The 26,380-nt window shown below is 44.9% G+C and overlaps 1 protein-coding gene across 1 annotated transcript in view; it reads left to right on the top strand.

Annotated features, from left to right (window-relative positions):
* cux1a (cut-like homeobox 1a) overlaps positions 1 to 26,380 on the top strand; it is a 237,913-nt gene that overhangs the window by 138,142 nt on the left and 73,391 nt on the right. The window contains exons 9-10 of the mRNA XM_084178371.1: positions 19,640 to 19,688; positions 23,163 to 23,456. Coding sequence (XP_084034497.1) covers positions 19,640 to 19,688; positions 23,163 to 23,456 — 343 coding nt within the window. The remainder of the gene's footprint in view (positions 1 to 19,639; positions 19,689 to 23,162; positions 23,457 to 26,380) is intronic.

Below are 26,380 nucleotides of genomic sequence, written 5' to 3'. Positions count from 1 at the left end.
GGGGTGTTAAGCATATCCCAATTTAGGTCACCAAGCAGTACGAACTCTGAGGATAGATGGGGGGCAATCAATTCACATATGGTGTCCAGGGCACAGCTGGGGGCTGAGGGGGGTCTGTAGCAAGCGGCAACAGTGAGAGATTTATTTCTGGAAAGGTGGATTTTTAGAAGTAGAAGCTCAAACTGTTTGGGCACAGACCTGGATAGTATGATGGAGCTCTGCAGGCTATCTCTACAGTAGATTGCAACTCCACCCCCTTTGGCAGTTCTATCTAGACGGAAAATGTTATAGTTGGGGATGGAAATTTCAGAATTTTTGGTGGCCTTCCTAAGCCAGGATTCAGACACTGCTAGAACATCAGGGTTGGCGGAGTGTGCTAACGCAGTGAATAACTCAAACTTAGGAAGGAGGCTTCTGATATTTATGTGCAGAAAACCAAGACTTTTACGGTTACAGAAGTCAACAAATGATAGCTCCTGGGGAGTAGGAGTGATACTGGGGGCTGCAGGGCCTGGGTTAGCCTCTACATCACCAGAGGAACAGAGGAGGACTAGAATAAGGATACGACTAAAGGCTTTAAGAACTGGTCTTCTAGTGCGTTGGGTACATAGAATAAAGGGGGCAGTTCTCCGGGCGTTGTAGAAAAGATTCAGGGCATTATGTACAGAAAATGATATGGAAGGATATGAGTACAGTTCAGGTAACCCTAAGCGTTGGGTAACAATGAAAGAGATAGCGTCATTGGAGGCATCGATTGAGCCGGTCTCGGCGTGTATGGGGGGAGGAACAAAGGAACTATATGAGGCAGTTTGAGAGGGACTAGGGGTTCTACATTGAAATTGTATAATAAGAACTAACCCAGACAGCAATAGGCAAGGCATAATTGACATGGGAGAGAGGCATAAAGCAGTCACGTGTGTTATTAGAGAGAGCTAAGACACAACTGGAAATAGCGATAACGTTTGGGCTAAGACTAAACAGAATAAACAGGACAGGGTACCGTGTAAAGAAACAGTCCAGCAGGCATCAGCTGTGCAGCTGAATGATCATAAGGTCCAGTGAACAGCAATATGTGAGTCCGAGAGCAGTTCAAATTGGTGCTTCAGCACAGCTAGCAGGGAGCACAGTTGTAGTTTGCGTGTGCTAGCGGGCCGGGGCTGGCATCGTTGTCGTCGCAACGGGAAGCCTGTTGAAACCACATCAGACTATTTCGTCGGCAAACCAGTCGTGTTGGATCGGCGGGGCTCAGTGTCAACACTAGGAGGTCCCGTCCGGTTGACAGAGAGGTAGATAGCCGGGAGATGGGCCTGAGGCTAGCTCAAGGCTAACTGGTGCTTGCTATAGGGCAATGGTAATGGTAATCAGCCAACAACAGGTTGCAGCTAGCTAGCTGGTTGTGATGATCCGGCGCTAGGGTCCAGTGATTCCGGCAGAAAGTCCAATAAGCTCTGGGTCGATAGCACGCTGGGTCGATAGCACGCTGTGCAGACTGGCCGACGAATTGTCCAGGCTAGAGCTAGAGCTGGCTGGTGGATAGTGTAGGCCACGGACAATGGTGAAGACGCTAACGGTGACTAATAACAGGTAGCCACTATTTTCAGCTTACGGTTCTTGATGAAAGTTATAAAGAAATAATAGAATCCTTTCCACGTTGGGTGAGGCGGGTTGCAGGAAAGTATATTTAGTTAAAGAATGAAAGTAAAAAATTGAGAAATATAGACAAAAAAAACAAGAAACGGGATATTTACACAGGACGAAAAATAAAAGCGACCGCACTGCTACGCCATCTTGGAATGCGCCGAATACAACAGGTGCAGACATTACAGTGAAATGCTTACTTACAGCCCTTAACCAACAGTGCATTTATTTTAAATAAAAAAGTAGAATAAAACAACAAAAAAGTGTTGAGAAAAAAAGATAAAGTAAAATAAAATAACAGTAGGGAGACTATATATACAGGGGGGTACCGGTGCAGAGTCAATGTGCGGGGGCACCGGCTAGTTGAGGTAGTTGAAGTAATATGTACATGTGGGTAGAGTGACTATGCATAAATAATTAACAGAGTAGCAGCAGCGTAAAAATATGGGGTGGGGGGGGCAGTGCAAATAGTCCGGGTAGCCATGATTAGCTATTCAGGAGTCTTATGGCTTGGGGGTAGAAGCTGTTGAGAAGTCTTTTGGACCTAGACTTGGCACTCCGGTACCGCTTGCCGTGCGGTAGCAGAGTGAACAGTCTATGACTAGGGTGGCTGGAGTCTTTGACAATTTTGAGGGCCTTCCTCTGACACCGCCTGGTATAGAGGTCCTGGATGGAAGGAAGCTTGGCCCCAGTGATGTACAGGGCCGTACGCACTACCCTCTGTAGTGCCTTGCGGTCGGAGGCCAAGCAGTTGCCATACCAGGCGGTGATACAACCAGTCAGGATGCTCTCGATGGTGCAGCTGTAGAATTTTTTGAGGATCTGAGGACCCATGCCAAATCTTTTCAGTCTCCTGAGGGGGAATATGCTTTGTCGTGCCCTCTTCACAACTGTCTTGGTGTGTTTGGACCATGATAGTTCGTTGGTGATGTGGACACCAAGGAACTTGAAGCTCTCAACCTGTTCCACTACAGCCCCGTCGATGAGAATGGGGGCGTGCTCAGTCCTCTTTTTTTTTTCCTGTAGTCCACAATCATCTCCTTTGTCTTGGTCACGTTGAGGGAGAGGTTGTTATCCTGGCACCACACGGCCTGGTCTCTGACCTCCTCCCTATAGGCTGTCTCATCGTTGTTGGTAATCAGACCTACCACTGTTGTGTCGTCGGCAAACTTAATGATGGTGTTGGAGTCGTGCCTGGCCATGCAGTCATGGGTGAACAGGGAGTACAGGAGGGGACTGAGCACGCACCCCTGAGGGGCCCCCGTGTTGAGGATCTGTGTGGCAGATGTGTTGTTACCTACCCTTACCACCTGGGGGAGGACCGTCAGGAAGTCCAGGATCCAGTTGCAGAGGGAGGTGTTTAGTCCCAGGGTCCTTAGGTTAGTGATGAGCTTTGAGGGCACTATGGTGTTGAATGCTGAGCTGTAGTCAATGAATAGCATTCTCACGTAGGTGTTCCTCTTGTCCAGGTGGGAAAGGGCAGTGTGGAGTGCAATAGAGATTGCATCATCTGTGGATCTGTTGGGGCGGTATGCAAATTGGAGTGGGTCTAGGGTTTCTGGGATAATGGTGTTGATGTGAGCCATGACCAGCCTTTCAAAGCACTTAATGGCTACAGACGTCAGTGCTACGGGTCGGTAGTCATTTAGGCAGGTTATCTTAGTGTCCTTGGGCACAGGGACTATGGTGGTCTGCTTGAAACATGTTGGTATTACAGACTCAGTCAGGGACATGTTGAAAATGTCAGTGAAGACACTTGCCAGTTGGTCAGCACATGCTCGGAGTACACGTCCTGGTAATCCGTCTGGCCCTGCGGCCTTGTGAATGTTGACCTGCTTAAAAGTCTTACTCACATCGGCTACGGAGAGCGTGATCACATAGTCATCCGGAACAGCTGGTGCTCTCATGCATGCTTCAGTGTTGCTTGCCTCGAAGCGAGCATAGAAGTGGTTTAGCTCGTCTGGAAGTCTTGTGTCACTGGGCAGCTCGCGGCTGTGCTTCCCTTTGTAGTCTGTAATAGTTTTCAAGCCCTGCCACATCCGCCGAGCGTCAGAGCCAGTGTAGTACGATTCAATCTTAGTCCTGTATTGACTCTTTGCCTGTTTGATGGTTCGTCGGAGGGCATAGCGGGATTTCTTATAAGCGTCCGGGTTAGAGTCCCGCTCCTTGAAAGCGGCAGCTCTACCCTTTAGTTCAGTGCGGATGTTTCCTGTGATCCATGGCTTCTGATTGGGGTACGTACGGTCACTGTGGGGACGATGTCATCGATGCACTTATTGATGAAGCCAGTGTCTGATGTGGTGTACTCCTCAATGCTATCTGAAGAATCCCGGAACATGTTCCAGTCTGTGCTAGCAAAACAGTCCTGTAGCTTAGCATCTGCATCATCTGACCACTTTTTTATTAACCAAGTCACTGGTGCTTCCTGCTTTAGTTTTTGCTTATAAGCAGGAATCAGGAGGATAGAGTTATGGTCAGATTTGCCAAATGGAGGGCGAGGGAGAGCTTTGTATGCATCTCTGTGTGTGGCGTAAAGGTGGTCTAGAGTTTTTTGTCCTCTGGTTGCACATTTAACATGCTGGTAGAAATTAGGTAGAACGGATTTAAGTTTCCCTGCATTAAAGTCAATGATTTTCCCATAATGTCAAGCAATGAGGCACTGAGTATTGAAGGTAGGCCTTGAAATACATCCACAGGTACACCTCCAATTGACTCCAATGATGTCAATTAGCCTATCAGAAGCTTCTAAAGCCATGACATAATTTTCTGGAATCTGTCTGTAAACAATTGTTGGAAAAATTACTTGTGTCATGCACAAAGTAGATGTCCTAACCGACTTGCCAAAACTATAGTTTGTTAACAAGAAATTTGTGGAGTGGTTGAAAAACGAGTTTTAATGACTCCAACCTAAGTGTATGTAAACTTCAGAATTCAACTGTAGGTAGCACACAGGAGGACATTTCTCTCTTTTGAGATCATTTCCCTATTCATTTCTAACCAGATGTGAAATCCTCCTGTTATGATTAATTTAATAGTGGGTTAAGTCTGATCTATCCCAAATTAACATACCCCCTGAGTCACTTCCCTGTTATACTCCTGGTAGTTTGGTGGATGGGACTACCAGTTCTCTGTAACCTAGAGGGCAACCAGTGGCTCCATCTCCTCTATACCATGTTTCTTGTAGGACTGGTGGTACTGTGGTCTGGGTGCAGGGCTGGGTGGGAGTCTTACAGGTCTGTGCGGGTTGCTCATTGCTCTGTTGCTCATGTGTGAGATGCTGGGGCTGTGGTTGAGTGCGATATCTTGCAGGGTCCTGGCAAAGTTGGGGACAGTGGCCTTGTAGAGGTGTACCTAGTTGTACAGGCTGTCCAAATCCAGGGTGGGGTTATTGGCCTGGTAAACATTGGGTTTCGAGGCACAGTCACGAGAAATGCTTGCATTCATCCGCTGTATGGTGGCAGGGTGAATGTTTTTTCATGGTAGCAGGGTGGAGATGGCCACTCATGTGTTAGGGAAAGTGGAAGGAGCTTTTTCAATCACTCCCTGGAGGTCTGTGGCCACTCCTTTCTGCTGGGCCCTCAGGTCGTTTGTGCCTGTGTGTATTATTATGTGGCTGCAGGATCCTAGTCGGTCCTCTGATAGCAGCTCCAGGGCTCGCCGGGTGTTTGGACACCACAGTTTAGCCACTTTGTGTTTAGGAAAGAGTTCGTTTTCTTGCACAAATTTCCTGTTTGAGTCTATTAGGAGCACAATCTCTGGATTTTGTGTGTCCTCTGTGGGCGTGTATGGGTTGTCAGGAGGGCTATCAGGAGGTGCTAGGAGGGGTGTCTGCTGGGTTGGTGGGTCCTATCTCTCTCTTTCTCCCTCTCCCTCTCTCTCTCTCTTTCTCTCCCCCTCTGGGGTCAGGTGCATTAATGGTCACAGCTGGTAGCCAGACCCATGTTCACACACACACTCAAACACACAGTTTCTATGTTTTCTGTGGATTGCTCTGGTCCTGGTGTCCATCTCACTACAGTATATTATGTAATCCATGCAGTGCTAGTGCAGCTTCTTTCTCACACGGACACACACATACTTACACATACACTCTCCTTCTTCCGGGCCCCCTTGTGTGTCTGCCTGTGGCTGTCTCTTCCACCTCTCTTTGGTAGAAACTGTGTGTGTGTATGTGTTTGTTCGTGTGTGTGCGTTCATCTATGGAGGGGTTGAGCTGTATATGAGAGAGTAGCGGGTTCTTGCCAACTTGTCTCAACGGGGGTTAGGCGGCACGTATGTTAAATAAACATGCGTGTGTGTGTGCGTGCGTGTGTGTGTGTGTGTGTGTCGCGTGGTAATGAGCAGAAAAGAAAGGAGGAGACGGATGCGAGTCCTCGGAGGCCCCAGCCACAGTGCTTTGATCTGAGGCCCCCTTCAATCCCACAACCCCACAGAGACGACTCCCTCTGCCACACTCTGTCTCTACCCAACGCCTTATACTCTGTCCAGCTGCAGTTATAGAGATCATCTACATAAAGGCTATATGATGTCTATGTTAATGAATTGTTTTTGTTTGCATAGGTCTATGCAGTTTTTATCCTGTTTTTTTATTTATAGTTTTCTATTCACTTTGAAACCTTTGGTACATAAATAGCTAGTGGCATTGTGACAAACGACTGCTCTGTAAATGTGTTGTCTCTGTGTTGTAACTCTGGAGTTCTGGAAGGATAAAGGCAACTAGCTCTCAGAAACAGCTCTGTTTGATGTCCTCAGAGCAGCTGTGACTTGCTGTCTTCATGGCCGTAAAACTGGACTCTGCTGGGCGAGAGCAGCCAAAGCCCTGTCAGTGCTATTGATTTTGAATTTAGACCCGAGCATGTCTGACTTCTCAATTGTGTTTCTGCCTTGATGAGGTGATATATCTGTAGTGTACTCTAGTTCTTTGGTCCTCACAAGACTGCTGTTGCCCACTTTTTTCCCCTCTTCCTTCGTTCTTCACTCTACTCCTCTCCGTTAGCTACCTTGTTCTTTCTGTTTCCTTTTTTGCTCCTTGCTCATTCACTCTCTCATTCTTTCTCTTTCATACTCCTCTCTCATACTCTTTATACTCCCTCGCTATATTTATTTATTTCTCTCCCTTTTTTCTTTTATGCACACACATTCTCTCTTTCTCTGTCCTTCCGTTCTGTAGTAAAAGAAGGTAGGGGCTCAAGTGTACAGTAGGAGTGTTTGAGAAGGAGAGAGAACCGCTGAAGCGCGATAATGGAACTTATCAGTTCACTCCGCCGTTTGGGTACGACCCACCCTCCTAAATCTCCTCTGACCTTTCCTCCTTCTTTCCCCCCTTTTCTCTTCCCCTCCCCCTTTCCTCCTCCCCTTTTCATGCGTCTGTGGAGGAATGTCACTGTTATGGCCCTCAAGGTGTCTGTCATCCCCCCGATTCTTCCAACCCCATCCCTCGCTCTCCCCTTCCTCTCCTCTCTCCCTCCCCCCACGTCACGCCTGGGGCTCTCCATTGATGCAGACAGAAGCCCGGGCCTCAGTGTTGGCATGCCACGATCTGAAATTTTAATGCACTGCTTTACAACACAGACCTCCCTACACACACACATTATCAGCGCAGCGACTGCTGGCTCGTCCTCCCCTGAGCCTTCCCCATTTACTGCTCGGCTGAGCAGCGCGCCCGCCCAGGCACATGCAAACACACACAGGCCCTGGATCAGGCGTAGACTGACTGACTTATTCCTCCTCCACCCACACACACACACACACTCACACCTGCTTACCTAGAGGAGTTAGCTTGCTTTTGTTTTCATGTGTGCCCTGTGCGTGTGTGAGAGCAAAACACGCACTGCTGTGCCTCGAGCATTAGGTCGTTTTGTGTGTGTGTGTTTGTGTCTCTGTGTGTCTCTAATTTTGCATTGATAATAGGCCAGCTGGAGGTATGACCGTGTGTGTGTGTGTGTGTGTGTGTGTGTGTGTGTGTGTGTGTGTGTGTGTACAGTACAGTACAGTACAATGGATGCTCCTCCTAGCGGACAGTAGAGACAAAAACACCTTCACCCTGCAACATACACAGCAGATACAAATGACTTACCTGGGATCCCTTTCTGTATAAATGAATGCTATCCTCATACAGCAAAATGCATCGTTCTGGCTATTTACGGTCGACGATGGCTTTTTGCTGACATTAATAATAATAATAATTTGCTGGGTGCTTATTTGTCCTATTTCACACATGTACAAGTGTGTATTAATATGCATGTGTGAATTGTAAATGTGTTTTTTGCAAATAACAAAGAAGTTTGGCGTTTCTGTCTGACCTTTTTGCCTTTGCTGTCGTTTTAGCCAGCGTTCATCACTTGTGTATTAAATATATACAGGTATTAAAGGTAGTGAGCAAGACTCAAGTGTTCTGTTGTTTAGTATGTTCAAACTATAGTTAGCTTGTAGTCTGTTTGGGGAACTGCTGAAAGCCCAATTTGAATTCATCTTAACCTTTGGACTGACTAAAGTGCTTTTAAGAACTCCATGGAGGCAAATACGATCCTATCCATTTAGAAAACTGCCGTCTAAATGGAGTGAGGTGTTTTGGTATGTGTGTGCGTGCGTGTTTGCACGTGGGTGTGTGTTAATATATGTAAGGTAGCTAGCATTGCCAGGGGGCTGAGGGCTCCAGTACACCTGGCTCTCAGCACACCACCGTGTGTATCGCTCCAGTGGAGCCCGTTTTAGAAAACCCCCAAACACCCAACTGCACTTTGATGTACAGTACAGACCAGAGCCATCGCACACTTCTGGGCTATGTGGACTGCTAATTTTGTGTGTGTGTGTACCCCATCTCTCCTACCTCCATGTGATACCTCCTGGGGACAGTTTTTCTAAAGTTATCTATCTGGATCTTGCCAATCAGATAGGATTAAATGCATAGAAATTCAATGATTCGTCTGTTCTATTCATTCTATGTGCAGTACTGTACATGTGTGCTTGTTGTTTGTGTGTGTAGGTGAGTATACATTATGTGTGTGCTTGCGTGACTATGTATGTGTTATTCGTGCATCTCCAGCCCCATTGAATGAGATAGAATAAGTAGAGAAAGAGGGGGAGAGAGAAGGAGGGACTGCAGAGAGGGAGAAAAAGTAGGCCAGTGGGTAGAATAGCTAGTGACTGCAGTGTCAGGCCCAACGTGAAGGGTAGAGGCTGACTGAACACCTGGGGAGGTGTGTGCACAGCTGCAAGAGGGTGTGTGTCCATGGTCAGGTGCCTGGAGGAGGCCTAAGGTGAGGGACACACACACACACAAACTAACTTACAGTAACACACAAGCACATACAGTGAGGGAAAAAAGTATTTGATCCCCTGCTGATTTTGTACGTTTGCCCACTGACAATGACATGATCAGTCTATAATTTTAATGGTAGGTTTATTTGAACAGTGAGAGACAGAATAACAACAAAAAAATCCAGAAAAACGCATGTCAAACATTTTATAAGTTGATTTGCATTTTAATGAGGGAAATAAGTATTTGACCCCTGTGCAAAACATGACTTAGTACTTTGTTGGCAATCACAGAGGTCAGATGTTTCTTGTAGTTGGCCACCAGGTCTGCACACATCTCAGGAGGGATTTTGTCCCACTCCTCTTTGCAGATTTTCTCCAAGTCATTAAGGTTTCGAGGCTGACGTTTGGCAACTCGAACCTTCAGCTCCCTCCACAGATTTTCTATGGGATTAGGGTCTGGAGACTGGCTAGGCCACTCCAGGACCTTAATGTGCTTCTTCTTGAGCCACTCTTTTGTTGCCTTGGCTGTGTGTTTTGGGTCATTGTCACGCTGGAATACCCATCCACGACCCATTTTCAATGCCCTGGCTGTGGGAAGGAGGTTCTCACCCAAGATTTGACGGTACATGGCCCTGTCCATCGTCCCTTTGATGCGGTGAAGTTGTCCTGTCCCCTTAGTAGAAAAACACTCCCAAAGCATAATGTTTCCACCTCCATGTTTGACGGTGGGGATGGTGTTCTTGGGGTCATAGGCAGCATTCCTCCTCCTCCAAACACGGCGAGTTGAGTTGATGCCAAAGAGCTCGATTTTGGTCTCATCTGACCACAACACTTTCACCCAGTTCTCCTCTGAATCATTCAGATGTTCATTGGCAAACTTCAGACTGGCATGTATATGTGCTTCCTTGAGCAGGGGGACCTTGCGGGCGCTGCAGGATTTCAGTCCTTCACGGCGTAGTGTGTTACCAATTGTTTTCTTGGTGACTATGGTCCCAGCTGCCTTGAGATCATTGACAAGATCCTCCCGTGTAGTTTTGGGCTGATTCCTCACCGTTCTCATGATCATTGCAACTCCACGAGGTGAGATCTTGCATGGAGCCCCAGGCCGAGGGAGATTGACAGTTATTTTGTGTTTCTTCCATTTGCGAATAATCACACCAACTGTTGTCACCTTCTCACCAAGCTGCTTGGCGATGGTCTTGTAGCCCATTCCAGCCTTGTGTAGGTCTACAATCTTGTCCCTGACATCCTTGGAGAGCTCTTTGGTCTTGGCCATGGTGGAGAGTTTGGAATCTGATTGATTGATTGCTTCTGTGGACAGGTGTCTTTTATACAGGTAACAAACTGAGATTAGGAGCACTCCCTTTAAGAGTGTGCTCCTAATCTCAGCTCGTTACCTGTATAAAAGACACCTGGGAGCCAGAAATCTTTCTGATTGAGAGGGGGTCAAATACTTATTTCCCTCATTAAAATGCAAATCAATTCATAACTTTTTTGACATGCGTTTTTTTCTGGATTTTTGTTGTTGTTATTCTGTCTCTCACTGTTCAAATAAACCTACCATTAAAATTATAGACTGATAATTTCTTTGTCAGTGGGTAAACGTACAAAATCAGCAGGGGATCAAATACTTTTTTCCCTCACTGTACACATGCTATGCACTCACATGCTCACACACACACACGGTTGCCCAGGTAGCTCCAGCTTTCAGGGCACTTTACCTCTATCTTTAGATCACCCCATAGTACATCAGGTTCCTGTAAAATACAGTGTTTGAACAGAGAATGAATCAGTCATCCAATGCTTTTGGACATACCTGGCTCCTCACCCTACGGACAAACTGCACCCCATATAGCTAGTGACTGCAGTGTCAGGCCCACCACCCACACACCCTGCATGACCTCATTGAAGGTGTGCGTGCGGTTAAGAAAACAGCAGTCTGTTGCTTCTCCTCAGCCCAAATTGGATGGGAAAGGTCTTAGATCATGAAGAGCTGGGCTCTTTGAGCGCGCCTGCCTGTGTTTTTGTTTCCTTTAAAGATTAATGTCCTATTGATCGAGAAGGCTCCGCAAATATCAGCTCTGGTGCTTTCCACAGAGGGCCCTACGCTCGCTATCTCACACACAAACACATATGTGACCGACCAGCTCGATTCAGTCTTATGTAACGAAATTGAAATTGTGTTTTTTTACATTGGATAAAACTTGAGGCTAGAAAATGGTATATCATACACTACAGTTTAGGAACAATGGGAAAGTAATTCTGATTTGAAAGTTAATAAACTTGTAAATGGCCCTTGAATGTTTTGGTACACCTGCTGGAGAGCACTTCTTTGTCTACACCCATTCAGCATCGTTGACATCCTCTTAAGCTTTAGCCCCACCCATTTCTTTAAGGATTCACATTTGAGGCCACATGCTAAACAGAGGGAGTACGGTAGTGTACTAAACAACCAAAGATTTCAAGACTAAAGGCTGGTTTATACTATGTCTATCGAGATGTCTGTAGACAGTTGTCGCAGTGACATCATTAACATTTTATTGTTGTCTGACATCAAACACAAAAACGACAGGCTGCATGACATCATCAGGCTGGTGGTGCAAAATAGCATCACTGATGTATTTTAACACCAATAAACCCATCCGTTTCAAAATGAATTTAGTATATGTCAATCTAGCAAACCAGGCAACTAAAAGCAACTTTCTAAACAATGTTTTGGTTCGTTTCTAGCTTGTTAGCTAGCTAATGTTAAGTTAGCTGGCTAGCCAGTTCAAAGAATGACCAAATGAAAGCTGACAGCGTCTTAACTTTAGCTAGTTTTAATTCATTATTACAGGGAAATAAACTCACAACAATATCACTATTTACAAGTTAAAAATCACAGAAAATAGCTTACGGTTGTGAGTGTGACGAAATAAAAGGAGGGCATTCTACCGGAGAATTTTAGAACTTGGACACTGTCTTGTTGGCCTAACGTTATATCCTAATTTGACTTTGGTGCAGGCCATGTTGTTCTTCACATTACCGTCTCTGATAAACAGACCCTATATCAAATAAAATCAAAGTTTATTTGTCACATGCACAGGATACAGAAGATGTAAACAGTACAGGGTAATGGTTACTTGCATAGTCTTTTGTTTAGACATGTAGCTAGCCAGCTAGCTAAACAATGAACTATAATCCCAACTCATAACGTTACCATGGCATCGGTGACAGAGAAGGAGAAGCGTACCATGTATACAGGTAACAGAGTCTAGCTAGCTACATTTTCAGATATTCTACGTTTCTAATTTTGTCAGAAAGTCGTTTTCATTTTAAGTTAAAGCGTACTGTTAGCTAGCTAGCTGGCTCGCTAGCTAACATTAGGCTATAACTAGCATGCAAATATGTTTCTGAGATACGAATAATATTACTACACAGATCATACACGTAACATTAGCTAGCGAGCCAGCCAGCTAACGTTAGCTAGCTAGCTAACAGTACACATTAACTTGCAATGGAAATGACTTTCTGACAAAATTAGAAACTTATAATATCTGAAATGTAGCTAGCTAGACTCTCTTACCCATATACATGGAAGAATGCTTCTCCCTCTCTGTCACCGATGCCATGGTTGCCCTTAGTTTGAAGATGTAATCCGGAGACAGGTGTTTTATACAACAGCCTTCTGTGTGTACTCTTTTCGACTCCTTCCGCATATTTTCAATCAAACACCAGAATGTTCTCCATTTATTTATTTTTATTTTACCTTTATTTAACTAGGCAAGTCAGTTAAGAACACATTTTTATTTACAATGACGGCCTACACATAATGTTTTCCATCTCCTTAGCTATCATACTCGGCTTCCACTGGGCATTCCACTGATTTCAAAACTCGGTCAACTTCTTCCGTGACAACAACACTGTTGATCGCCGTTTCAGAATACTCTACAATGTCTGGTTCAATGAATATGTTTTTACCTAAATTAGGGATTTCCTCACTGGCTGATTCATTTTCAGAGTCAGCATGGCACAATCGTCCTCCAGAAAGTGGAGAGCATTAGCAACACTTTTGCAGTTCTTTGTGATATCTTTCAAAAAAGCAGAGTTAGAAAGGATAACCTACACATACTGAGCAGCTCATGTTATAAATGTAAATGATAGACAGAAGCATGCTACATGGCAGACCAATCCGAACTCCGCTCTCGGCATGTCCAGCCCATCCATTATCTCAGCCAATCATGGCTGGCGGGAAAGTTCCTGTCTTTTTATGTGGCTAAACCAACTAGGCTCGTAATGTAACAAATGTATTCGTATTTTCAGATGGCATAAAAGTTTGTTATTAAGGAACATGAAAGGCATTTCCAGAAGGCATTTCTGCCAAAAAAAACGCATTTGAATAAAAAATAAATGTTTACGTTCAAATGCCTCTCCTGTGAAGTAGTGACATGGGGTCCCGTGTGGCTCAGTTGGTAGAGCCAGAGCATGGTGCTTGCAACGCAAGAGTTGTGGGTTCGATTCCCACAGGGGACCAGTACGGGAAAAAGTATGAAAATGTATGCACTCACTATTGTAAGTCACTCTGGATAAGAACGTCTGCTAAATTACTAAAATGTAAATGTGGGACAAGTCACATATGCAGACTTGCACATATTCTCTTACACACACACAATCTTGAGCTGTTCTGTAAAGGGCCTACTCTCTTTTTCTGCCTCTCTCTTTCTCACATACATTACACACACACGCCGACACACACACTCTCTCGACACACACAATCTCTCAAGCTGTTCCATGGAGAGCCCATTCTCTCCCTCTCTCTCACGCCCACTCTCTCCCTCTCTCTCACGCCCAGTCTTGCCCAGTCTCCGTCTTTAGTGGAGCAGATAGACAGGATGTGTGTGCATGCGTGTGTGCGTTGGTGTGTGTGCCCACAGAGCCAAGAGCCAGTTGAGCTGGTGCAGGCAGGGCCTCAGCCTCGCCAGAGCTGTGCACATTAATAACATCAGCCTAGCACATGACAGGCCCACAGAGAGAGCAGGAGGGAGCGGAGGGATAGGGGAGGAGAGGGGGTAGTGAGAGGCAGATGAGAGGGAGAGGAGGGAGGCAGAGGTGAGAGGGAGAGATGGGGGAAGGGGAGGTGAGAGAACAAGGGGAAAGAGGATAGATGAGAGGAGAAGAGGAAGAAGGGAACGGAAATTAGAGGGAGGGAGGGAGAGAAGTGGTGTTTGTGTTAGAGCGTATATCTGTTCAGAGAAGGGGGGGGGGGGGGGGGTGTACACATCCATGTAATTTGTGCGAGTGTCTGTTTCTGCGTATCTGAGCGATCTTTGTTGATTTATTTGAGTAGGCCTGCACGTACAGAACGCATGTCGACAGGCGCTCAAATGAGCAGCCGTAAACCCTGATGGCAGTCCGATTACCTCAGCAACTCGCTCCACCAATAGATGTCAGGTTTGTTCACGCCTCTCCCCCCAACCCGTCACATGCGGGTTGTGTGTGTGTGTCTCCCATCCACCAGAAACCGGCACGTCGCTGTGACATGGTCTCGGGCGCGCTGGCGGTGGGCTTTTTCGATGGTGCCGTTTCCGCTCAGTCGGAGCCCCGTTTCGCTCCCCGGCACCCTGATGTGTTGTGATTTGGCATCGGGCTGGGATGGGCCTTTTCTCTCTCTCTCTCTCTCTCTCTCTCTCTCTCTCTCTCTCTCTCTCTCTCTCTCTCTCTCTCTCTCTCTCTCTCAATTCTTCATCTGTCTTTCTCTCATCCTCTTTCTGTCTCTATCCCTCTCTCTCTCTATTTCTCTCTCTCTAGTTATGATATGCCACGGCCCATGTCATCACCATCACACCCCGAATGGCTTGCTGTCAGATGAGATTTCTTCCTTCTTCTTCTGCAGAACAGGGACTGGCTAATACACATCCCACACGAACACACCTCCTATTTTCATCACCAGAACCCCTTAAAACCCACTTTATTTTTTCACAGAAGCCTCTTCCTCTAAGTTATTATATTACGACTGGCAAGCCATCCCAAAAGAGTCTATTTATAGTTTTGTACAGTGCTACAAATGACAGCACAGGCGGACCTCCACAATATTATTGCAAACCCCCACGGTGACACTGTAAGCAGAGCGCCAGGGCCCGAGCAATATAAACACAGCACTGAATTGATAGAGAGATTCAGCAGCAGAGCATGGCAGGCCTGGCAGCAGAATACAATGTGTGTGTGTGACTGTGTGTTGTAGCGCCAGTCGGACAGAACTGGAGCATTTCACTCCAGACGTTAGCTTTAGCGCTATTTTGGGCGAGCGCAGCAACGGGGCAACAACACTATATCAGCACAATGCTATTTCTTCCCTCTTTTGTATGTCGGGAAGAATGGGATCATATGTGGAGTGTTGTTGTATGTATGATATCCCAACCCTTTCATGTCCCTGGACTTTGTAACCAGTAACATAGAAAATAATGGTTCATGGTGCTCTACTAAATTATGTGTTACTTCCTGCATTGGCTGTGATAGCTAGGTGGATGAGTGTTATGGGTCCAGCAGTATCATTGTCTCTTGGGTCTGTGTGGTTGTTGTGGGTGGAAACTCTAATAAAAGCGGAGAGCAATATTGTGACAAGAGCAGCCCGGCCACATCAGTGTGAAGAATGGCCGTGTTAACATGGCCTTCCATTCTCCTCCTACACACACACACACACACACACACACACACACACACACACACACACACACACACACACACACAGTGAGAAGAACCAAACCCCGGGGGCCATTTTGCCTCTCCAGCCGCAGAAAGGTTAAGCAACTACACCAGAAGAGAGAAAGAGGGAGCGAGTAAGTGAGCGAGGGGGATAAAAAAAAGGAGGAGGAAAGAAAACAATCTCCAAGGCGACATTGGCTGTGCTGAAAGAGAGCGGGAGGAAAATGAAAATCTAATGGGCTAAATCTGTGAAATGTCGTGCTGGCCCAGGGGGATTGGGCTGGGAGTAAGGGGGCACAGGATATGAAGGGAAGAGAGAGGGATAGAGGGAGAGGGATAGAGTGGTGAAGAGGAAAGGATTGCTGGAGGCGTATCGCAGCATTCCGGACTCGTCCCGGCCACAGAGCCTGATCAGAGGAGTTAACGGCTAATTTCCGACAGGCGATGGAATTGTCAGGGTGGCCGAGAGAAGAGGGCCCTGGCCCCTGGTTTTGTCCAGAAAACTGCCTCACACACCTTCAGCACCACTACAGGGGCCATTTGCACACCTTCGGTTCACTCTGGCTCAAGTCATCTGAGGTGGGCTCAAGTCATCTGAGGTGGTGACGTTTTAATGTCAGGTGTCAGGGTTCAAAATGCACCCAGGGTGAGCTCAATGGATTAGATCATATTCAGCACATTTGCAGTATTTATGATTAAGCATTTTGGATGAGTGGTAGAAGAATTGTGGAGCCAACAACACCTTAACCTACTGCACTGTTCCCACAGTCTCTGGGAGTCTTGTTTATAACTTCATGACATTTGAGTTCTGTATTCAACACTTGCGAGCTGTGAATTTGAACTTGAATCTGATCCCCTGAACTTGAACATGTGGCCATTAGCTAATGTATCAAGAGAGAGAAAGCTACCACTCTCTACTACTCCAGTGGTTCCCAAACTGTGGGGTTGGAGTGGTTAGTTGAGCAGTTTTTTTTTTACAAGTTAGAAACAGCTCTCTAAGGTATGCAATGACGAGGAATATTGATGATGCACTACCCAATTTTGAAATTTCACCTTGTGCATTCTACTATTATAACTTTCAAGAGTAAGTTGAAAGCCGGAACAAGTTCCTTAAAAAAAAAGGACCCCCATGTTTAATAGTAGAATGCACAAGGTGAAATTTCAAAATTGGGTAGTGCATCATCAGTATTCCTCTTGTCATTGCATACCTTAGAGAGCTGTTTATAACTTGTCAGAAATGTCCAGATCAACTAACCCATGTCAGCTATCGTTTTCTAGCCCATAGATTTTGTAGGAATGTTCGAGTCACTCAAATATCACATGAATACACATTAGACATGGCAAAATTTGTAGAATTGTAGGAAATAAGCTTTAAACCTGCAATATTTTCTCTCCGCCAACAACAGGGGTGTGAACAGATTGTGTCATGAACAGTGCTTGTGCCAATAGAAATAGACATTGCGTGCGCAGGGAGGGGCGTGAGATGTTCCCCAATGCTGGAATGGGCGCCTGAATGAAAAAGTTTGGGAACCCCTGTACTACTCAACCCTAACGTCGGGCCCCTCTACACTCGGCCTACCAGACAGGAAACCCTCCAGGAAAGGGGATATTGGGATTTTCCAGGTGTCCCCCGCTGCTCACACTCCATCCTTAAGGACTTCATTAATCAATGTGTTTTCACAGCAGAGCCCCTCTTAAGGCGCAGGGCAAACACCTCCGGTCCTCTGTAGTCCGGGGTGGGGGCCCGTACTGTGTGAATATGGTTCACTGTACACCCGGAGGGAGATGTGGTCTGAATGTGGTTTTACTGCACGTGGTCCGGTAGCGACTACTGTGTGGGGATGTTGTGGGTGCCCAGACCTAGACAACCAAAGCATGTTCCCCAGAAGGTGCTGCCTGCTCTGGTCTTAATCTCAGAGTCTCTGGCTTAGATTCCTGATTATCAGGGATTCCACATTTACCGACATTCTGCATTAACTGAATTGCGTTTTTGGGGCAGTGATTTCCATGCATTGACTCTTTCTATATGTATGCTTCATAACAGATGTCTGGAGAATCACAACAAATGATTTCCCTTAGCTTGTATCCCTCCAATAGAACAGTGTTGTTGTGATGTGACAGTGTATTGTCTTTGTTTACATTTGACATTTTAGCCATTTAGCAGACGCTCTTATCCAGAGCGACTTACAGTTAGAGTGCATACATTTTTCATACTGGCCCCCCGTGGGAATCGAACCCACAACCCTGGCGTTGCAAGCGCCATGCTCTACCAACTGAGCTACAGGAGGCTCACAACCCAGTGTAACTGGGTTGTATTGTAGCACGGCTGGGTGATGGGATGGGGGTGAGGGGTGGGGATTGTGCATCGGTGCCATGACCACAGATCACACGCTGTAAATACATTTCTTTTCTAAACCTAATCGCTGATCCTCCTCTCAGCGTTACAGCAGTATTTCCTTTCCCTAATTCCCAAATCCAGGCAAATCCAAAGGTATTTAATAATACTTTCCATCTGTACCTTGATTGAACTATCACATTCCAATGCTATTTGGTTTGCATTAGTATCAAGAGCAGCACACATTGTTAATACCTGGGTGTCTTGTTAATATCACAACACTGACTGGTTGGGAAAGCTTTTCCCCTTCTGTCTCTCTCCAGAAGCTTTTCCAATTGGATTGTGTTGTCCAAATACAGAATGCTTTTAACAGTAGAGGAGATTTAATGTCATATGATTTGGACTGCAGCCAGAGGGTTGTATTGGCCCTGTGTGTGTTGTTTCCATCCACAACACTATTTGTTTGTAGCCGTATCTCAATCAGCAGTATCGGTATCACATTGCAATCTTTTATAGAAGCAGTTGATCGCCAGTATATTATGAATAACAATGCATCTCAATGATAATCCTCGCTCATTACAAATATGCCGTGCACTTAAAATGTGACACGAAACCCAATTAACATAATTTAAAGCATTTAAAGTTATTATCTATAATTAGATGTTGCCATTAAATTAAGCATGGCAACATTTGGCTCCACTCAGCGTGTGAGTGTTGCCACAGCCTGAGCCTGTCTAAATGGAAGGGGCCCACTGAGAAGAAACCGTTATCTGAGCCCTGCAATTCTGACTGGCTGGGGTAATTAAAAAACCAAGGGTAGAAGTACCACCGTCGACCCAAAACACACACACTCACAAACACACAACACACACACTCGCAATTGGTTGCATGACACAAAACACGATAGTGTTTCTATTTGCTGGAATGGATTTAACACCTGTTCCTGTACCGCCGATAAGTGAATATCAAATTCAATGTCAAATATCATATTTTCAAACGCGCACGTTTAGTTCCGACTCTAGTCTTGTAAATCCTATTGAGTCACTATGAACAATAGTCCAGTAGCTGACGGAGGAGCATAAAGTGGGGGATAATACTAACCAGCGGAGCATACCTTTAACCCCGGGGTTAAGCATGGAGAGATGTGAATAAACGCCTAAGTCGAAAGCCATTTGTGGGCTTGAGCCCAGCTGCTAAACAGAATGAAAAATATGATATGAGATTAGTGTGTATTAAGGGGGAGGCCTAAAAACGATATTAGTGTAATCTCTCTGTTTTACGGCAGGGCTTGTCCTCATGGCTCAGGAAGGGACACAGTGGCAGGGAGACGGAAGGATTAGGGTGTAACTGAGAGGGTCTTAATGGGCATGGACCAGGCCGGGACGGGACATGCAACAAGCAGCAAGCCAACTCTAGAGGACGAAGCTCTCACTATCAAACACACAAACACACACAGTAGGAACATATTGTCAGGTTTCTGTATACAGTAGGAATCCAGTCAGTTATGGTTATAAATATACATTGTATAGATGTATACACAATTGTGTGCAAATCCACCTACAGAACATTACAGTGCATGTAAACACTCGGTCCCACTCATGTGAACACACACTCCTCTATCACTCTACACACTTACGCTTTTTTATACTGTGTTCCATCCTGTTGCTTGTGTGCCAAGCCTTTTGTTTGCCTCCTTGTTGATTACGTGCCCTGTTCTTTCTGCAGGGCCGATGAGATTGAAGTGCTGATGTCAGACCTGAAGAGAGCCAATCAGGTCAGTCCCTGGCTGTTTTTAACCCATCATCACAACCATCCTATCAAAGTGGGTTCTGAATATGCAAACATACATACTACTCATATACACCTTTTGGCCTTAGTGTCAGGGTATCTTTTTAAGCAGCTTGATACAGGAGTTGCTCTGTTTAAAATACATTAAAAATTGTGTTCCAGAAAGTATGAAACATAGAAAATTCCAAAAAGAAAAAGTTAAACTAGCCTCTTGAAGAACAATACACAGACACACAGAGGCTATCCTATTAGAGGAGGCTCTGCAGAGTGTGACTAATCTGGCGTTGCCTCTCCATCTTTGGCCCCCTTTAATGTATTTCTCCATGTTTTCTGCACAGAAACATCATAGCGGTGATTAGGCATTATTTACACTGAGACGACCCTTTGATATCTGCCGAGAATATAAGCCAAGATGATGAGCAGCAGTGTAATTACTCTCTATGGGCTTTGGGTCTGGAGTTGAAAACTATTCTTTGCGAGGTTTATCATCGCCGTCTTAACCATGTGATCTTGTTTATATCTAGTCTGTTAGACTGTGAATTAGGGCCGGGACAATACCAGTATCGCGATCCTCGTTAGTATCGTGGCAAGGAAACAAAACACAAAGCGGATTTAACTTCTTTAGAAAAACAGCCCTAATGTTGGAAGAACATCATTATGGTGTCATCCAGAGTCACATGTATTTCTTTTCCAAGCTATACCACACAATATTTTACATACAGCTGGTTTTTAAAGGACCAAAAAGTTTGATCTGCTTCTTGTTTTCATTTTTGCCATGGAAAAAATATCGCAGTACTGGTATCGTCACAGCCCTACTGTGAATGTGTTCTGTTTGTGTGTGTCATCCAAGCATGGTGGCATGAAGTTAATGGTGGAGTTTGTTTGCATGTCCCGGTGCCCTGGGTGGGTGGAGATTTCACTTAAGGACCAATGGAATGGTCTAAAATGAACAAACTCCACCCACCCGGGGCACTGGGCCATGCAAAACTAACTCGACCAATGTTGACTTCTGGAGAACAGTAGGGTTGGGCGGTATCCAGATTTTCATATCGTCATACCGTCCTTCTCTAATGCCGGGATTTACGGTATTACCGGTTTAGTACACAATGGGGCGCCAAAAAAACCCATTAGGCGTCTATTACCAGAATGCTAATAACATTTGCACAAGTAATAGCGAATTTCCATGGAGGCTGCTAGCTAAATATGCTTACGAGCGCAAACAAAAATAAGCGAATTGCAAAGACAGGTAATCCAGCTTATTTAAATTATACATATATAGGTAGGAGCTACCGAGTTTGGACATTTACAATCGAATTTGAACGAGAGACATTGTGCAAATGAACAACGTTTTGACATATGCTTTTCAGAAGGAAGAACAGTACTGGCACACAGAAAAAAATTATACATTATACACAGATCTAAAATGCTTCTTGGAATTTCTGCTCCGTATCAGACAAATTTTGTGCTTCAGTTGTACTTCTCCACTCAGATGAGAATTCACAAACGGGCATTCTATCAGCAGACAGCACTCTGACTGATGTGTCGCTACTTTTCTCCGGAAAATTAAAGATTAACTTTAAGCGAAACATTAGGAAATGTATATTCTTTCTTTTGAATTGTTTTATTTTATTTTTCATTGTAAGCTAATTTACTCATGTGGCTGCCAGCCAAATAGCGTTGCACTTCTGTTGTCATCTGATGAAAATTAAGCTATTTTTTGCCGAATGTGTTGCACTAATGTTTTCTGTGAAGTAAAACTATAGTTGCACGTCTCTGATCATTCTATTGAAGCAAAGAAACACTGACTTTCCATATAAAAAGCGACCCCTGTCAATACAGATCTGGACTTCCTCTTTCTCCTATTTTCAAACAAACAATTAACTGGCTAAACTGTTCTGGAGAATTAAGGTAAACTTCATAATGTAAGATAATGTGACAAGTGAAATGAAGAACATGATCTGCTTTATCTCCTAATGTCCTCAAGCTCAACTCTGGACCTCGAAGCCAGTTCCACTGCATTTTTTCATTGTTCCCCTCTAATCAGGGACTGATTTAGACCTGGGACACCAGGTGGGTGCAATTAGTTATCAGGTAGAACAGAAAACCAGCAGGCTATGGACCTCGTAGGGTAAGAGTTGAGTACCCCTGTCCTAACATATTGCACACACCTGGTGTTGCAAGTTGACTGCAGGTAATTACTTAAAAAGTATCTACAAATATTAACATGAATTGAAAAACATCAAATATATATTTTCGACGGTATTGAAAAACCATCCATACCAGGGTATACCGCCCAAGCCTAGAGACCAGGTAGTTGGAAATTAGCCAATCACTGATGTTGATCAATTAGCTCAGTTGGTGAAGTGATTAGTTGTCAGGTGAAGTGTGTGTGTGTGTGTTGTGTGCGCCTTGCTGTCGCTTAGTTCCTGTAATCACCCATCTCATCCGACGGCGCAGGCAGACGCACACTACACACACACTCCTCAGATCTGCTAGCAAAGAAACAGAGAGGGTTTAGAGAGGGGCGTTGAGTGAGAATCACTGGTGTCAGCCTTCTCCAGACGACACTTCATTCGCTCCACTCCCAATGACTGGGCAAGTTGCAGTGTCATTCCATCACGTTATAAATGGTGGTACAAGCACTTCCAATCATGGTCACATGTAGCTGTGTAATAGTAATGTGAGAGACAATGGAGGAGGATTTTATTTTCTTCTGTAGTGCACGCTGTTAATGGTACTCTTTGGAAGAATATGTATAATGTGTGGGTATCTGTTTTCATCACACTTCAATATACGTTAGCCCTTGGGAGTAAAATCTCACTAAAGGTTTGCCTGTGCGTCTGCTTACCTTGTTTTTCTCTGGCTACGGCATAATTAAAGGGAGCCCGCTGATTACAATTTATAATAGAATCACCCAAAACAATTATTTGGCATTATATGAAATAGCGGCCTCATTACCCAAACTTTTAGAATAACTTAGCCGCCTGAAAAATTGCACATCTCCATAATTCCATAAAGATGAAGGCTTTAGCTCCTGATATATCTAAAGGTTGAATGTTTAAGCATCTTCAACATGTAATGAGTCATTAGGATCCCTTGTGTTCTTCCCCCGCTAGTTTTCTTATGTGGTTCAGTACTGATCTGATGCAGGAGGATATGCATGAATATACAAATCCATGAGAGTGAAATCACTGTGGGTCTAAATTCTGTACTCACTGTTCTATCTTGGAACTAGAGATGCATGTGTGCAATTCAAACTTTAACGCAAATCATAAATAAATGTCTATTAGACAAACATGTAGGTTATATTAGCAGATCTCAAGTTTAGAATTGGGCCTTAAAAAATGGCTGTGTATAGACTTGAGACCTACAGTGATTTATCTTATGGTTGTCTGTAGACAACATGACTGCGAAGGGTGGGATAGTGGGGAAACTTGACTTGTCTCTCTCTACTTCACAGAGAGCGGAGGTAGCAGAGAGAGAAGCAGAGGCTCTTCGGGAACAGCTGACGTCCGCCAACAAGTCCCTCCAGCTTGCCACACAGATCCAGAAGGCCCCTGACATGGAGCAGGCCCTGGAGGTTCTGTCACGCTCCAGTCTGGAGGTGGAGTTGAGCGCCAAGGAGCGGGAGGTGCTGCAGCTGGCCGAGGACGTGCAGAGACTGCAGGCCAGCCTGGCCAACATCCAGGAGAATTCTGCCTCGCAGATCAGCCAGCTGGAGCAGCAGCTCAGCACCAAGGAGAGCTCGCTCAAGGTTAGCCCTGTCACACCACCATCGTAACACTATGAGGGCCCTGGTCAGTACTGTAACACTATGAGGGCCCTGTCACACCACCATCGTAACACTATGAGGGCCCTGTCACACCACCATCGTAACACTATGAGGGCCCTGGTCAGTACTGTAACACTATGAGGGCCCTGGTCAGTACTGTAACACTATGAGGGCCCTGGTCAGTACTGTAACACTATGAGGGCCCTGGTCAGTCCTGTAACACTAATAATACATTGATTTTACAGTGAGGGAAAAAAGTATTTGATCCCCTGCTGATTTTGTATGTTTGCCCACGGACAAAGACATGATCAGTCTATAATTTTAATGGTAGGTTTATTTGAACAGTGAGAGACAGAATAACAAAAAAAAATCCAGAAAAACGCATGTCAAAAATGTTAGAAATTGATTTGCATTTTAATGAGAGAAATAAGTATTTGACCCCTCTGGAAAACATGACTTAGTACTTGGTGGCAAAACCCTTGTTGGCAATCACAGAGGTCAGACGTTTCTTGTAGTTGGCCACCAGGTTTGCACACATCTCAGGAGGGATTTTGTCCCACTCCTCTTTGCAGATCTTCTCCAAGTCATTAAGGTTTCGAGGCTGACATTTGGCAACTCGAACCTTCAGCTCCCTCCACAGATCTTCTATGGGATTGGCTAGGCCACTCCAGGACCTTAATGCGCTTCTTCTTGAACCACTCCTTTGTTGCCTTGTCCATGTGTTTTGGGTCATTGTCATGCTGGAATACCCATCCACAACCCATTTTCAATGCCCTGGCTGAGGGAAGGAGGTTCTCACCCAAGATTTGACGGTACATGGCCCCGTCCATCGTCCCTTTGATGCAGTGAAGTTGTCCTGTCCCCTTAGCAGAAAAACACTCCCAAAGCATAATGTTTCCACCTCCATGTTTGACGGTGGGGATGGTGTTTTTGGGGTCATAGGCAGCATTCCTCCTCCTCCAAACACGGCGAGTTGAGTTGATGCCAAAGAGCTCGATTTTGGTCTCAACACTTTCACCAAATTCTCCTCTGAATCATTCAGATGTTCATTGGCAAACTTCAGATGGGCCTGTATATGTGCTTTCTTGAGCAGGGGGACCTTGCGGGCGCTGCAGGTTTTCAGTCCTTCACGGCGTAGTGTGTTACCAATTGTTTTTTTGGTGACTATGGTCCCAGCTGCCTTGAGATCATTGACAAGATCCTCCCGTGTAGTTCTGGGCTGATTCCTCACCGTTCTCATGATCATTGCAACTCCACGAGGTGAGATCTTGCATGGAGCCCCAGGCCGAGGGAGATTGACAGTTATTTTGTGTTTCTTCCATTTGCGAATAATTGCACCAACTGTTGTCACCTTCTCACCAAGCTGCTTGGCGATGGTCTTGTAGGTCTACAATCTTGTCCCTGACATCCTTGGAGAGCTCTTTGGTTTTGGCCATGGTGGAGAGTTTGGAATCTGATTGATTGATTGCTTCTGTGGACAGGTGTCTTTTATACAGGTAACAAGCTGAGATTAGGAGCACTCCCTTTAAGAGTGTGCTCCTAATCTCAGCTCGTTACCTGTATAAAAGTCACCTGGGAGCCAGAAATCTTTCTGATTGAGAGGGGTTCAAATACTTATTTCCCTCATTTAAAATGCAAATCAATTTATAACATTTTTGACATGCGTTTTTCTGGATTTTTTTGTTGTTATTCTGTCTCTCACTGTTCAAATAAACCTACCATTAAAATTATAGACTGATCATTTCTTTGTCAGTGGGCAAACGTACGAAATCAGCAGGGGATCAAATACTTTTTTCCCTCACTGTATATAGCGCTTTTCAATACAAGTAGAATCTCAGTCTCTTTAAAAATTAAAAATAAAATAGGGATCTGGCAGTTCTTGGGCGATGGTCTTCCACAGCTTTATGTGATAGGCAGTTCAGAAATGTAGTATATTGAGAGGAGGGAGCATAGATGGTACAGCCAGGCAGGGAGGTAGAGACAGACAGGCCACAGAGCTCTTCATCGGGCACCTCATCATCTTCGATAGTCACAGCTTCTCCTCCGTAGGTAGGCTAGTCTGGTCATCAGCAAGGCCTCTGGTCAATTCCATAACATGAGGTTAGGGGTCAGTTAGGAAGAGTAAGCCTAACTATGTGCCATGTAAAAAAATAACCAGAAGTTGTCAATAGTAGTTTATAGTGCGTCAGTGTGCCTCCAGGTAATGCAGTTATATATTGTATAAACAATTGGTGGTTTGAGTTCTTAACGCCTACTGTAAGCACTACCATTCAGCTTTAACTCAGCAAAACAGTATTTTACAACTGAAACATGTCAGGACCCTCTGACTAATGCGTAGCCCTGAACCCTCTCTCCATAAACATCACAGTGGTTTTACTGAACTCTCACATGGCTCTGCATTTAGGACTTGACTGACATGTCTTTGTATCTGCGGAGACTGAACAGGCATGTCATATCCAGTGAGCTTTATGCACAGAGACTGAAGTGCTTCTCTATCGGAAGTTGTCATGACTTAGTGTAGCTACATGGTAATGTGTCTTTTAAAGATTGCACAAAAGAGAAAGGAGTATAATTATTATGTACCCTTCTCCATTTATTTTTTTATTTTTTTATTTTATTTATTTCACCTTTATTTAACCAGGTAAGCCAGTTGAGAACAGGTTCTCATTTACAACTGCGACCTGGCCAAGATAAAGCATAGTAGTGCAATAAAAAAACAACAACACAGAGTTACATATGGGGTAAAAAACATAAAGTCAGAAATACAACAGAAAATATATATACAGTGTGTGCAAATGTAGCAAGTTATGGAGGTAAGGCAGTAAATAGGCTATAGTGCAGAATAATTACAATAGTATTAACACTGGAATGCACTGAGCGATCTCAAATGTACACATGGTAATACA

Source organism: Coregonus lavaretus, assembly GCF_964263955.1.
Source record: "Coregonus lavaretus genome assembly, chromosome: 15".
Taxonomy (NCBI): Eukaryota; Metazoa; Chordata; class Actinopteri; order Salmoniformes; family Salmonidae; genus Coregonus; species Coregonus lavaretus.
Note: the sequence above shows the minus strand (reverse complement) of the source record. Positions and strands in the feature narration are given on the sequence as shown.